We start from the raw sequence: 14,783 nt of genomic DNA on the forward strand, positions 1-14,783 counted from the left end.
TAAGTGGAGTAGGTGATGGTAGGTTTTAACAGCCCCCCGCAAACTCAAGGGGGATAGGAACTAACCAACTTGAGTTTGGAGAGAGTAACAAAACAAGAAAATAATCTGAAAAATAAAAAATGGATAGGAGACACTGTATGGTCGTGTCAGACCGTTGTAGAAGACTGTATGGTTATGGCAGACCGATGTAGAAGACACTGGCTCGTGTTAGACCGATGTAGAAGACAGTTTATGGGGTCATGTCGGACCGTTGTAGCAAACAATGTTGTGACAGGACAGTTTACAGAGTCTTGTCGGACCCATGAAGGAGCTAACCGGAATCAATGTCAGGACAGTTTACAGAGTCTTGTCGGACCCATGAAGGAGCTAACCGGAATCAATGTCGGGACAGTTTACAGAGTCTTGTCGGACCCTTGTAGAAACTAACCGGAATCAATGTCGGAACAGTTTACAGAGTCTTGTCGGACCCATAAAAAGTCGCACCCTCAAAAGGTGTGCCCAATCTTTCAAAAGGCGTGCCATCAAAAGGCGTGCCCAATTCATAAAAAGGCGTGCCATCAAAAGGCGAGCCCAAGTCATAAAAAGATGTGCCGGACATGATGGCGAGGCGCGTCACCACATTGGCTTGCGCGCCCGTTTTGTCGTCTGGCGTCAAGTGGCGCGCGATGCGCGTGTCTGCCTTGGCTATTTAACCAAGACGGATGCTGAGGCTGAGGCAGAGGCTAAGACAAAAAACTGGCTAAAAACCTCTGAGAAACTCTTCGTTGTCTTGAGGGAGATACTCTGTAACACTCGGTAACCAACCCTTCTCTGAAACACTCAGCAACCCATAACATGGCCTCTTCGTCCCGTAGTCTGCTCACTCTCTTTCCTGACCTCAACGAGTCCACAAGAGAGGTAACTGGTGCGGTTGCCCGTGAACCTCAACCAAGCGCCCCTGAGTTTGCTCCGCTGACCTTTCCTATGCGGTCTGTGGAGCAAAGAATGGCAGCACAAACAGATATTGAGGCCAATCAGTATACTTTGAAGTCATGCGTGGAGACCATGACGGCGGTCACAAACTTGTCGCACCGGCTTCAGAGTAGGACAAATGAGGTGCAGCAGTTAAACGCCCAACTGGCTCTGCTCCAACGCATGTATAAGGATGCGCGAGCAGAGATAAGTGTGCTAAAGGCAGAAAATAAGGAGCTGAAGCGGAAGGCCACCGTGATGTTCCGATTTGAAGGGCCGCCCTATGCTGTAGTGGAGGAGCAGGGTGGAGTGAACGTGCTCGGTGGCGTGGGAAACACGGAGACAACACCGACAAGGGCCGCCCAGGACGGAGGCAAGAAGAAAAGACCGGCGGAACAGGCGAAGAAGTGAGGTTGGTGGGTGGCCGTCTGCAGAAAACAAATCTTTGGGTGTTGTGTGTTTTTTTTTTTTTTTTTTGTTTATTTTTTTGTTTTTGTTTTTTTTTTTTGTGTGTAAAATTGTGATCGTGGTTGATCCCTGAGATGAATAAAATATGGTTTGGTGTGCAAAGCGATATGGTATGAATGGAATTTGAAAAAGATGAAAAATAATGTGAAAGAAAAAGAAAGAAAGAAATAAGAATTGTTTTGGTGGGAGAGATGATGATGTTTGTTTTTTTTGTTTTTTTTTTGAAAAGGAGAGATAAAAAAAAAATAATAAATAAATAAATAAAGAAACTGTCGAGAGAGTGAGTGAAAAAAAATGTGAAAGAGATTAAAAGTGGTTTTGAAATCAAACAGAGGAGATTGGGAAATAAAGAAAGTGGTTCATGTGATTGTTTTTTTTTTTTTTTTTTTGAAATGAAAAAGGGAAGATAAAATAAAATAAATAAAGGTAAAGTGAGGTGCAAAAGGTGAAGGAAAGGTGTTGGGGGCGGTGGTGTAATGTTCAAAAAGAAAAGATAAAAAATAAAATAACGATTTAAAAAACCAGTGATAGTGTGTGAATCTGTGAGTTAATATTACATATTATAATATATTATAATGGTATGGTGGGAACAAGCACGAGGTGACAGCGGGGAGACCACATAGGTGAGAATAAAAACAACATATATATATATATATATAAAGAAAATAAGAAGAAAGGTGGGTGGTGGAAACAATTATGGTGGGGGGACAAAAAGAGAGAGAGAAAACCGGTTTCCGATGCCATCACTGCAAAGGAACACTCAAGCTTGGCAATTACAATTCCTTCGAGGGAGTTCTGTACTGCAGACCACACTTTGATCAGCTCTTCAAAATGACTGGAAAGAGCGTGAGTGGGTGGTGTAGAGAGAGAGAAACCGCGTCTCCCCCCTTCTCCAATGGGTGTGTGTGTATGAATCACATATATGCCTCTGTGGGAGTTCTGTGGAAGCCGAGGATTGTGAAGCGAAGTGTGTGGCCTCCTCTGCAGATCTCGGCGAAGGTGGGGAAGAAGTGCCAGAACGACGGGCCGTCCATGACGGCGTGATTGACAGTGCATCCGACGAAGATTCCGTCGCCGAGCTCCGTCACCTGCACAGCGGCCAAGGGGAAGAACTCTTTGAAGCAATGGGGAACATCAACAGGGCTTAAAAGGTGGTCGATGAAGATGTGTGTGTATGCCGAGAGGGAGAGGTGATGGGTGTGTGTGTGAGCTGCTGGGTTTGTGTAGCTTGGCTGGTTAGAGCTTTGGTCTTATGAGCCGAGGGGCGCGGGTTCGAGCCTTACGGGTTTGTGTTAGAGAGAGAAGAGAGAATGGTGTCTATGTGTGGCTGGTCTGTGTTGGGTTTGTCCGGCGGGCGGCCAAGGCGAGATTGCCACCCGCCGGTGGAACGAAAATATTAGGTTCTTAACCTAGCTCTGATACCATGTAAACAATGATGTATTATTGATTGATTGTATGTTGTATATTACAAATGGTGAGGGGCTCCTTATATAGGAGATGTAGTGGAGTAGGTGGTAGTGGTAGGTGTGTAGTAGGTGGTAGTAGGTGGTGGTAGGTGTAGTAAGTGGAGTAGGTGATGGTAGGTTTTAACAGAAGCATTATGACCAACGATATGTTTCAAAGGAGGAGACTGAATCATTTCCTTTATCCTCAATGGTGCATCATGTGTAGGGGATTTGGTGGATCATTTATTCTTGCATTGCCTCCTGGCTTTGAATTTATGGCATCAACTATTTTGTTTGATTGAAAACACATTGGGTGGCTGTTGGTGCATGTGCAAATTTGCTCTTAATTGATTTATGAGGTTTTGGTGGCAATTAGAAATAAAACAAATAGTGGCATTGTGTTGTCTTTGTGATCTTTTGGATAGTTTGGTTGAAAAGGAATGCAAAGATCTTTGAGGATAGGATTGAATATTTGGATATACGCCTCTCCTCCGTTTAAACGGGTTCCGCATTTTTTTTTTTTTGATTTTCAAAGATTGGAAAGCTGTTTGTGAATCTTGATTTCTTTTCTTTGTGGTGTTTCAGTGTGGTTTTTCATGTTGTGTTTGAGGACATCTTGTCCTCTCTTTTTTTTTTTTGAACACCATCTTGTCCTCTCCTTGTCCCTTTTTTCATTATTAATAAATTTTTTATTTTAATTAATTAATTAATTAATTAATTAATTAATTTGTTTTTTGTAGCTGATAAAAAAAAAGTGTAATGATTTAATTATTGATAATGTATTAACATTTATATAGGTTTTTGTTTTTGATATTAAACATTTTCAAATTCTTTTATCATTTCCCTTATGGTTTCGAAATATTTTGAGAGATTTTTGAAACGTTTCCGTAATATTTCTGAAATGTTTCTAAAACATTTTCATTTCCAAGCTACCCGAAACAACATACCGAAATGAAATTTTTGATCCTTGTTATGTTTAGGCTTTGGCAGGGGCAGTTGGATTGAGTTGGGTTATTGCTTCATTATATTCTTGGATTGGAAATCTTTATTTGTAAGACAAAATGGCTGGATCAATATAATAAAGGTAGGACTTGGGTCAGTGTGGGTATTTATTGTCGTCTGGACTGTTCGGTTGGGCTAGGCTTGTTTTGCGTTAAATATTCTTGGCTCTGGGTTGGACTTGTGTCTAATCAAGGGTTTTTATACTCTTTTCGTTGCACAATGTTTTCCTCATGTAGTAAATAGCAACACATAAAGGCACTATATAGCTATGATGAAACCTCAAGTGAATACAGAACACAACACTGACAATGTTGAGCAGTAACACGGCCACAGACAAGGGATCTGGCTTTTGATGGTGGCATCGGCATGAGGGAAGCATCGCCCACAGTGATGTAATAGACGATGTGGCTTTGGTGGAAGAAGTAATGACTCAACAAGGGATGTTGACAATCATTGCTATTTCCAGCAACAAGTCATGGAATTATCTGTCGCAAACAGTTCGAAGTTAATGTTGTGGATTGCAGCAGTTCAGACAACCCAACAATTCTGAACTGAGAGACAGCAAAATAAATCAAAGTTAATGCCGTGGATTGCATCAGTTCAGGCTACCCCGCAATTCTAAATTGAAAGACAGTGGCAGTGAGGCACGAAGGTGTTGGTTGTGATTGACAATGGATGGTCCGGTGATTTGAGGCAGTGAAGTGACAAGGACAATGACGAAAAGTAGTGTCAATGCAATCCAAAATAGTAATTGGTCCCCAAACTTCAATATATGCGATGGGTAATGACAGTGTGATGATGTTGATTTTCAGTCCTTGTTTTGTGCTTTTAAATGCTTACTATAACTGCTTACTGTAACATCCCATGAGAAATTAAGGTTAAGTAAGTGAAATCCATGTTTAAGGATGTCTATCTGTCTAACAAGAAAAGTATCTATTACATCTAGAATGGTTGAATCAGAAATTGGAAGCCTTAACGGCTTAATTATCTAAAATTGATTATATATCTGTGATTAGCATAATTTTTACGTAATATTAAGCATGTTTACGAAATTTCAATTTCGGAATGATTAAACGATGGAATTTTGTCTTATATGCCTTTATATATATATCAAAGTCCAAGTTCTCTTAAGCTTGATCAAAAACAATTTGACATATCTCTTGGAGAGGAAAAAAACGAAAGAAGAGGAAAAACAAAAAAAGGAGAACAAGGGCAAGGTTCAACAAGGAAGGGAATTGAGATTAAATTAGGAGATCCTTGCCATTTTTAAAGCTTAAGGTATGTTAAATTTAGTGTATATGGGAATTCTCCTTTTAATTGTGAAGAATGATTTGTTTATGATTTATGTTTGATGATTTAGGGTTGTAATGGAGAATTGTTCATAATTTATGTTTGATTGAAGAGGATACTCATCAATTGGTTGCTTTGACATGAAATTTATACCTCAATCTTTGTTTCTCATGTCAAACCCATGAAACTATATTTAAGTAAGGTATGATGTTTTGATAAACATGAGGAACTTGAATTAAAGATAGAATTTAGACGGTTTGTAACTGGAATAAGCTTCTATTCATGTGTATTTTATGATGCTCAAGTTCTAGTACATGCTATGGTGCAATTTATACTTCAATCCTTGGTTTTTATGCCATAATGTGTTATGTTTTATGAACAAAAGGAAGTTAACTTAAAGGATGAAATTTGGAAGAATAGTGAGTTGATCAAGCTTTTAATCATGTTAACTTTTGATATTTCAATGATAAATTTTGTTATAGTGAAGTTGGGTTCAAGTATTGCCTTAATTTCATCTTGGGTTGCATGAGAAATGAAGTGATGATGCTTAAAATTGAGTTGAAACCGAGCTGCCCCAAAACAGGGCCATGGCCGCTCAAGCGGAGGCCTTGGGCGCTCGAGCGGAGAAAGAAGAAAAACCTGGAAATGCCTACTGTCTACGGCCGCTCGAGCAGAGGGGGATGACCGCACGTGCGGTGCTTGGCCGCTCGAGCGGAGGGTCCGGCCGCACGTGCGGCCCGGGCTGGAAAAGTGGTTCGCTTAGTTTTGCGTGCTTGACTCACTGGTATTTTTAGAATATTTTCTGATGATTTTAAGAGGGTTGTAAATTCGTGAAAAGTGTAATGATTCAGGAAATGATTTAAGAAAGAAAAGAGAACTAATGTGCAAGTTTTGCGTGTGTGCAGGACACACTCCGGGAGGAAGTAACACGTCATCACAACACTGTGAGTAATAGTACGGAAATGTATATTTTATCTACCATTGGTAATTATTGTCACTAACACTCTGTTCCTCGTAAGTGTTACACGCATAGTTATGACGATTGGAAATCAATGTGAATGTTGAAGGATTGGCACATATCGGTATGACTTTGCAATCATTCTATTCTGTCAATAACGAACATGTCACCTATGAAACCTAGATCGTTCAGATCCTATGGCATGTATGCAAAGGTTTAATGTTACGATGTGACCGCATTAGAATGTAAATTGGTCTATCCTTATTAAATGTAATGGAATGACATATATGCCTCTATTAATGGTACATTCGCCTTTGATCCTCATTAATGTTATCCATTGCTATTTATGAAGTCCAACCCGTTAATAGCTGCTATTAGCACTCTGTTGAATGTAACGTAACTATGTTAACTCATGTGAATAATTAGAAGGAACTATGTGCTTCTTTATGAACTATTAGGCCAGAGGCCATTATGTATTTCTGATATGGAGCAAAGTGCTGTACGGAACTAAGTGCTACACTTTGGTGGGAGCCACCTCTAGAATTCGTACGAGCCACCTCTTGAGTCCATACATATGTAACTGGGCTTAAAGCCGATGTGAAAGTTATGAGGCCTATGGCCATTCTGTGAAAGTTATGAGGCCTATGGCCGTTATGTGAAAGTTATGAGGCCTTTGGCCATTTTGTCTGATCTGTTAGCATGAAACAAAGTGCTGTACGGAGCTAAGTGCTACACTTTGGTGGGAGCCACCTCTAGAATCCGTGCAAGCCACCTCTTGAGTTCATGCGTACATGAAAGGGCTATATGCCATTCTGGGCTTAATGTCGTTCTGTTTAAGGGCTAATTTGTGAAATTATGAATATTTGTGATATTGTGAACCTATGAAGCTGAGGGCCAATTTGTGATATTGTGAACTTATGAGGCCGAGGGCCAATTTGTGAACTTGTGAACCTATTAGGCCAAGGGCCAATTTGTGAAATCTTTGGAAATAAAGCCACTTTGTTTTAAAGGCCGGATCCAAAGCCGTTGTGACATTAGTACAGAATCAGATTAACTACCTCCCTTTTATATTATATATGCTCTGATTTGCATTATTATTCAAGTTGAACATTGAATTATTCAAGTACTATTATTCACTGAGGTTATCTCACTCTGTATTTCGTCTGATTCCGTAGGTCCTGCGTTTGGAGGTCAGCCACAACTCTTAATGCTCGTCTCCCTTTGTTAGCCCCTGTGTATCCAAGCATTTGGGTGAAGCTTACTCATTTTGTGAAGTTTTAGCTTACATTCTGATTGTCCATAATATGTTGTAAATTCTAATGTTTTTGTTATATGCCCAAACACGGGCGGGGTTGTATATGTGTGTGTAACTATTATTATCTGTCTGTTTGTGATCCTGGCATGATAGTGGTCGCTCAATGGATGTAGCTCTTTTCTTGCATGTTATTATATAAAAATTTATGCTTCCATTTAGGCCCCATATGTCATATATAACAGGTTAAGTGTCCGTTTCTGTAGTGGTCATGCCCAAACTTCTAGGGGCGGGTTTGCGGTGTGACAGTTTCAGACATAGCAGCAATCACCCTAGGCTTTCACATCAATCATAAGTCAAAATGATAATTATTAATTGTTTTCCAAGTCAGCTAAACCATTACATAAAAGATTAATTTATAAGCATGCCTAACTAATCCTAAACAAACTCGACTTCCTAGATAGATAAAATTCTTAGATAAATAGCTTGTAGATAAATAGAACTTTTATTCTTATCCTTATCCGATGCATTCTCCATCACATGAGTTGGACAATAAAGAGGCAATAGAACTTTTTTTCTTAAATTTTATGGACATAGCTATAGAAGTCACCCATGGGTCAGTATATCGGTCATTTGATCGTTTTGAGTCTCTGAATTTGTTTGAATTGGGTTAGATAGGCTTTTTAGAACTCGATGCCTCAAGCTTTAAATTTTGGAATCTTAATCTTTTGTTTGAATTGGGAGTTCTTTTAAGTCTGTATATAAGAGGTTGTGTCCTGGTGTGATGCAAGTGATATCCACCTTCAGCCTTGTGGCTTGGGTTCTAGTCATGGGAAAAATATGGGGGGAAGGTGTGCATTGGCCTCTGTGTTCATGGGTAGGTGTGTTAGCTTGTGCATGTTTTAATCATATTTTGTGCAGTTTGTTTAATTGATTGGAGTTTCTTCTATAAGTGTTACTGTTTCTTTCTCCTTATCCCTTTGCCCCCCATGCACTGGGAAAAAAATAAAAAAGAGAGAGGAAGAAGAAAGAATTGTACCTGAAACAAAAAAAAAAAAAAAGAATTATTATTTGTAGCAAATTTCTGTTTGACTATCATCTTATTGGATGTTGTGTGTCCTTATCTGATTATTGAAAGAAACTAACTGATTGTATCTGACCCAGATCTGAGCTTGGTTTAGAACCTGGTGATGACCCAACTTTGCTGTATCATGTTGAACAAGTTGTCAAATGCAGAGTTACAAGTTCTGTTCCTGCTTCACGGCGCATCAACATTAGTTTTGTTATGACACCTGCAAGGTAATCTTTGACATCATTAGTTGAAGTGTTTATTATTATAGTTGGGTGCAAATTTTTCGCAAAATACCTAGCTTTGTAATAAAACCATAACATAATTGAGCAGTCAGAATATTTTTTCATAATTTGATTCAATAGTTAATGCATGTTTGACATATAATGACACACAACTCACAAAGGATCAGGATCTTTTAACATAATCTGTGAAACCTTGAAAAGTAACTGAAAAAAAAAGGAAAAAGAAAGAAGATATGATTTGTTTAGAATGATGAAACATATTTTTCATAGGAAAAGTGGTTGAAAATTTATGTCAGAAACAGTGCCTAGGTGTTGTAACTTGTGTGAAGGTTGTTTAAATAAGAAAAAAAAGAAAGAGATAAAGAGGGTGGAGAGTGAACAAGAAGGGTATGGGAGACCAACGCCATGGCTTCTGCACAACTCATTCATATTTTTCAGTCCTACCCTAGAATGGAAGGACATGATTTGCATTTTTGTAACTGGATACCTACGTGTGTAGTTAGTTGGCAGCAGAAACTGTATTTACTTGGTCAATAATTCAATGGCTACTATCTTTTGGTAAGGTAACTTGGTTGCATGAGTGTGAACTAGTATTTATATTACTTACCAATCACCCACCCGTTTTTTTCCTCATGGAAAACTTGTTAGAATAGGAAATGTGCCTACTATTCATACATGTAATATGCATCCAATTTTATCGGAACCTGTACATTTTAAAAGAATTATGGACTGAAAATAACATTGCTTCATACGTGGACAATTATCTTCTCAAACATTGTTTAGTGAGCCGCCTTCCTTAGAAAGCTCTTTTATGCTTTGAACAGTAACACTCTGTTTGGATTGTGAGGTGAGGTGAGAAAAGAAATGATTATGGTTTCTCACCATCTACATTTCATGGACTCGGGTACGAGTGTTGGGTGCGGGTATATATTTAGAGGTCGGACTCAACAAACCTCTAAATGAGGGATACGCGGGTACGGCTAAAAAGTACCCAAAAATTAGACACGGATATGTGGATACGGTTAAACATGGCTTTGCAAAAAAATATTTTGTATTTTTCTAATTAAATTTTATGTATTTTTTTGGTAACATGGCGGTTCTATTATAATTTCTTCCCAAACCAAAAGTACCACACCTAATAATTTCTCTTTATAATATTTTTAATTTATCTGTATATGTTATCTTTAATTGACATCTATATATATTATAAATAAAACATTATAACAAAATAAGAAATAACAAATTATGTTGAAAGAAATAAAAAATAAAAATTAGATGGTTTGTTTGACTAACGAAATGGCCTTGGATAGAGTTGAGTGGAAAAGAAGGATTCATGTAGCCGATCCCATTTGATGGGACTTAAGGTTTGGTTATGATTTATTTTATAGATTTTTTATTATTATTATATATATATATATAATTTTATTAGTTTTTTTTTTCATAAAAATAAATGATCTATTTTATTCATTATTATCTATTAAATAGATGATTTTATTAGGGTTTTTTTATTTTTTATTTATTTTATTTATTATCTGAGAGAGAGAGAGAGAGAAGAAAAGGAGACGGGACTCGTTGAAGACGAAGGGGAAGTTGAAGAGGAGATCGACAGAGAGAAGAAGAGATCAATGTCTTCACCCTTTTGAAGTTGGTGACCAGGTTGTCTCCTTGCTCTCTCTTCTTTCTCTTTTGCAATTAGGGCTCTATCGTATCTGTTTGTAAATAGCCGTGTCCCGGTCGTATTTGTTAGAATAGTATATGATTATTTGGGTTATTATTTTGTAATTATTTTATGCCTTAGGGCTTCCTTGTAATTATTAATCTTCATTAATATAAATAGGGAATGATATCCTAATCATTCCCTAATCTGATATTCTCTAAAATTAACATGGTATCAGAGCTAACCGTAAAACCTAAATTCCTCTAAGCATACAGTACCCACCGGAGCCACCATCCCACTTCCGGAGCCAACCAAGCCGAATCACATTCGAATCATCGTCATTATTGGTTTCGTTGGCTTCGTTCGTGTCAAGCCTGAGGGGTTTCGGTTCACCTAGGGTTCGGAACTCACCTGGTGTGATGAACGTGGACCACTGAATCACCCTCGGCTCATTGTTGTCGTCTGTGCTATCTTCGTCGACCACTGGATGACTCTGCGGACAGCTCCTCAGTCTTCGTTGGCTTCAACCGACTGCCTTGCCCCTTCCGCTACCCTACCTCGCTTCTCTCAACTGCTCAACTCTTCCTCTGCTTTGCTTCTCTTGTTAATTCTTTACTGTCATAGTGGTTGTTTGTTTTTCCTTCTACCACCACCACCACCTTCCAGGTTTGTGATTGACACTAGTTTTGTTGTGGGTTCGGTACTTCTCAGACACCCAGGAGTGAGAGTTTCCCTATACCTACTACTATGACTGATAACCCCAACCCTAGTCTTAAAATCACCACCTCTTTATTTAATGGTCAGAACTATCTCGCGTGGTCGTAGAGTTTGACTATGTTTTTGAAGAGCAGGGGGAAGATGGGGTATGTGGATGGCAGGATACAGGCACCCAGCACAACTGACCCGGGTTATGACTAATGGGAGATTACCAACTCTTTGATTATGGGTTGGCTTATTCATTCGATGGTACCAGACATTGGCGAGGGCTACTTGTGTATAGAGACTGTCCAAGATGTTTGGGATGCTGTGGCTACCACCTATTCCCGCAAAGGGAATTTCTCCCAGGCATTTGAGTTACGTCGCTCTATTGAGAGCTCTATTCAGGGGGAGCAGACGGTTCTTCAGTACTTCACCTTCCTCCCCAACGGCTGGAAACGTCTTGATCACCTACAGGACTATAAGCCTGTTTGCACTGCTGATTCTGTCGGGTACAGGAAGTTTATTGCACAGGAAAAGGGTCTTCTAGTTTCTGGCCGGTCTCAATGTGGAGTATGATTCGGTTCGGAGTCGGGTTCTGAGTATGGATACTCTTCCTTCACTTCAAGAGGCATTTGCCTATGTCCAGAATGAGGAGTCGCCGGTCTGCTATGATGTCCCCTGTCTCTACTGACTGCTTAGCATTACTGTCTACCTCTCGAGATGGCCTTAGCCCGACTCCCATTCCTTCGTCTGCCGCTAAGGAGTTTGTATTCTGTGATTACTGTAAGAAGCTGTGGCATACTCGTGAGATGTGTTAGAAGCTTCATGGGACTCCATCCGGGTGTCGAGGTGATCGGTCTGGTTCTAGAGGAGGTCGGTCAGGCCAGTCTAGAGGACGTGGCTCCTATCCCCGAGCTCATCAGTCTAGTGTCGTTGATACACTTTATTCTAATTCTGCTTCCGTTGGCCAGGCTTCTGATGATCTCTCTGGCATGACTACTCATGAGCTTGAGAATGTTCTGCATCAATTGCTAGACCGCCGGTCTTTTGCTGCTCTCAGTACATCTTCCTCGTCATTTGCCCGCTCAGGTAACTTAGTCTCTTCTCCTTGTGTTTTCCTGTCTCATAAGTTTTTGCCTTGGATTATTGATTCTGGTGGTTCAGATCATATGTCTGGCTCCTCTGATCTCTTCTCTGCCTATAAGCCCTCTTCAGGTCAGGACAAAGTTAGGATTGCAGATGGTGCTGTTTCTTTTATTTCTGGGAAAGGTTTAGTCCATGTCACTCCTACTTTATCTCTCTCTTCTGTTCTTCATGTTCTCAATTTTTCTGTTAACCTGCTATCCTTGAGTCGTATTACAAAGGATTTGAATTGTAGTGTGACATTTTTTCCCGATAATTGTCTTCTTCAGGATCTTGTCATGAGGAGGACGATTGACAGTGGTAGTGCAGAAAATGGTCTTTACTTCCTGGATCAACCGGACAAGCTTGCTCATTCTTCCACCATGCGTCCTACTACCACCGATGATATATGGCTGTGGCATTGGCGTCTTGGGCATCATTCTTTTTCTTTACTTAAGCATTTATTTCTATCTATTTTTTCAAACAATAATGTGTTTGAATTTCTTTTGTGAGTCTTGTCAGCTTGGCAAGCAACACAGAGCTTCTTTTGCTCCCAGTTTTAATAATAGTTTAGTTCCTTTCTCATTAATACATTCTGATGTTTGGGATCCATCTCGTGTTGTGTCTATGAAAGGTCATCGCTGGTTTGTTATATTTATTGATGATTTTTCTCGTACTACTTGGGTGTTTCTCATGAAAGACAAGAGTGAGGTTTTCTCTGTGTTTCACAATTTTCATAGGATGATTTGTACTCAGTTTGGGGCCACTGTCAAAATATTCCGTTCTGATAATGGGGGTGAATACATAGATTCTGGGTTAGGGCAATATTTTTCTACTCATGGCATTATCCATCAGACCTCTTGCACCTATATCCCTTAACAAAATGGGGTGGCGGAATGCAAGAATTGCAATCTTCTTGACATGGCTCGGTGCATGTGTTTTTCTATGAGTATGCCTCGGTCCTACTGGGGCGACGCCGTTCTCACCGTTGCCCATCTTATTAATCATCTCCCTACTCACATCTTGTAAAAACAAGCTCCTCTTCAAGTCCTCCTAGGTTCCCAGTCCTTGTTTTCTATTCCTCCTAAAATATTTGGTTGTGTCTGTTTTGTCCATAATCACTCTCCTACTCGTGGTAAGTTGGACCCTCGCTCCCTCAAATGTGTTTTCCTTGGGTACTCTCCTACTCAAAAAGGATATAAGTGTTACCACCCTCCTTCTCGTAACCGGTTTGTGTCCATGGATGTCACATTCTTTGAGTCCCAGTCCTATTTCTTGTCCTCTCCGGTGTCACAGTCCTCCCTTCAGGGGGAGCTTTGGTGTGAAGTGATTCCTATGGTGGAACCAGTTGTTCTTACACCACCATGTCATACTGGGACTGCAGAACCCAATGTCACCAAGGATAGGGAATGACAAGTTTTTGTCAGGGACAAAGACGGACAGAAAGTTAACTGCATACAAGAGACCACTTCTGCTCTTCCACTGTCATCTCCTGTTTCTGATGAGAGTCCAGGTAACTTTGAATCTCTCGAGTCCATTGATCTTGATGTTCCGATTGCCAAGAGAAAGGGTGTGAGGTCTTGTACTCAACATCCTATCTCAAATTTTGTGTCCTACTCTCATTTGTCGTCCTCATATAAAGCGTTTGTGTCCAATATTTCATCTGTTAGCATTCCTAACCATTTTCAGGATGCTCTTGCTAGTAGCTACCTCTGAGTGGAAACTTGCCATGATTGAGGAAATGAAAACATTTAGGAAGAATGGTACTTGGGAATTGACTGAGTTATCTAAGGGCAAACGACCGGTGGGATTCAAATGGGTGTATACTGTGAAACACAAAGCGGATGGTTCTATTGAGCGTTACAAGGCTAGACTTGTGGCAAAAAGGTTTACTCAAACGTATGGCATTGACTATTAGGAGACCTTTGCATCCATGGCTAAGATGAATTCAGTCAGAGTGCTTCTCTCTTTAGTAGCTTATCTAGATTGGCCACTTCATTAGTTTGATGTAAAGAATGTCTTTATCCATGGTGACCTCGAAGAAGAGGTATATATGGACATTCCTCCTGGTTTTGAGGATCTCGAAAGTCATTATATGGACTCAAGCAGTCTCCGAGAGCTTGGTTTGAGAGATTCACTCAAGCTATGCTTAAATATGGCTTCAAACAGAGTCAGGCAGATCACACCTTATTTGTGAAACATTCCTCACTTGGTAAGACTACAACCCTCATTGTTTATGTAGATGACATAGTTCTTACGGGTGATGATAGTGAGGAAATTCCTCTGTTGAAAAAATATTTAGCCCGTGAGTTTGAGATCAAAGACTTGGGGAGCTTGAAGTATTTTTTGGAAATTGAAGTTGCTCGCTCCAAGGATGAGATATTTATCTCACAGAGGAAGTATGTGCTTGATTTGTTGAAGGAAACTGGGATGCTTGGCTGCAAGGCCTGTGACACTTCACTAGAACCCAATCAGAAATTAGGGGATGATGAAGGAGGAGCAACTGTTGACAGGGGGAGCTATCGGCGATTAGTGGGTAAACTCATTTACTTATCTCACTCTCGTCCTAATATTGCTGTTGCTGTCAGTGTGGTTAGCCAGTTTATGCATGCTCCTCATCAGATT

The 14,783-nt window shown here is 39.9% G+C and overlaps 1 protein-coding gene and 2 long non-coding RNA genes across 3 annotated transcripts in view; all 3 read left to right on the top strand.

Moving 5' to 3' along the window:
* LOC114259953 (rRNA biogenesis protein RRP5) overlaps positions 1 to 14,783 on the top strand; it is an 85,333-nt gene that overhangs the window by 36,180 nt on the left and 34,370 nt on the right. Inside the window, 1 exon segment of the mRNA XM_082912350.1 lies at positions 8,531 to 8,665. Coding sequence (XP_082768476.1) covers positions 8,531 to 8,665 — 135 coding nt within the window.
* LOC145816186 (uncharacterized) lies at positions 4,509 to 7,365 on the top strand. The gene is made up of 3 exons (XR_014358640.1): positions 4,509 to 4,647; positions 6,062 to 6,100; positions 7,290 to 7,365. It is a non-coding gene; the product is annotated as an uncharacterized LOC145816186 (long non-coding RNA).
* On the top strand, positions 11,992 to 12,576 carry LOC145816185 (uncharacterized). Its single transcript, XR_014358639.1, has 3 exons — positions 11,992 to 12,125; positions 12,252 to 12,305; positions 12,449 to 12,576. It is a non-coding gene; the product is annotated as an uncharacterized LOC145816185 (long non-coding RNA).

Source organism: Camellia sinensis, unplaced genomic scaffold (genome assembly GCF_055761805.1).
Source record: "Camellia sinensis isolate YWXY unplaced genomic scaffold, ASM5576180v1 Unanchor3, whole genome shotgun sequence".
Taxonomy (NCBI): domain Eukaryota; kingdom Viridiplantae; phylum Streptophyta; class Magnoliopsida; order Ericales; family Theaceae; genus Camellia; species Camellia sinensis.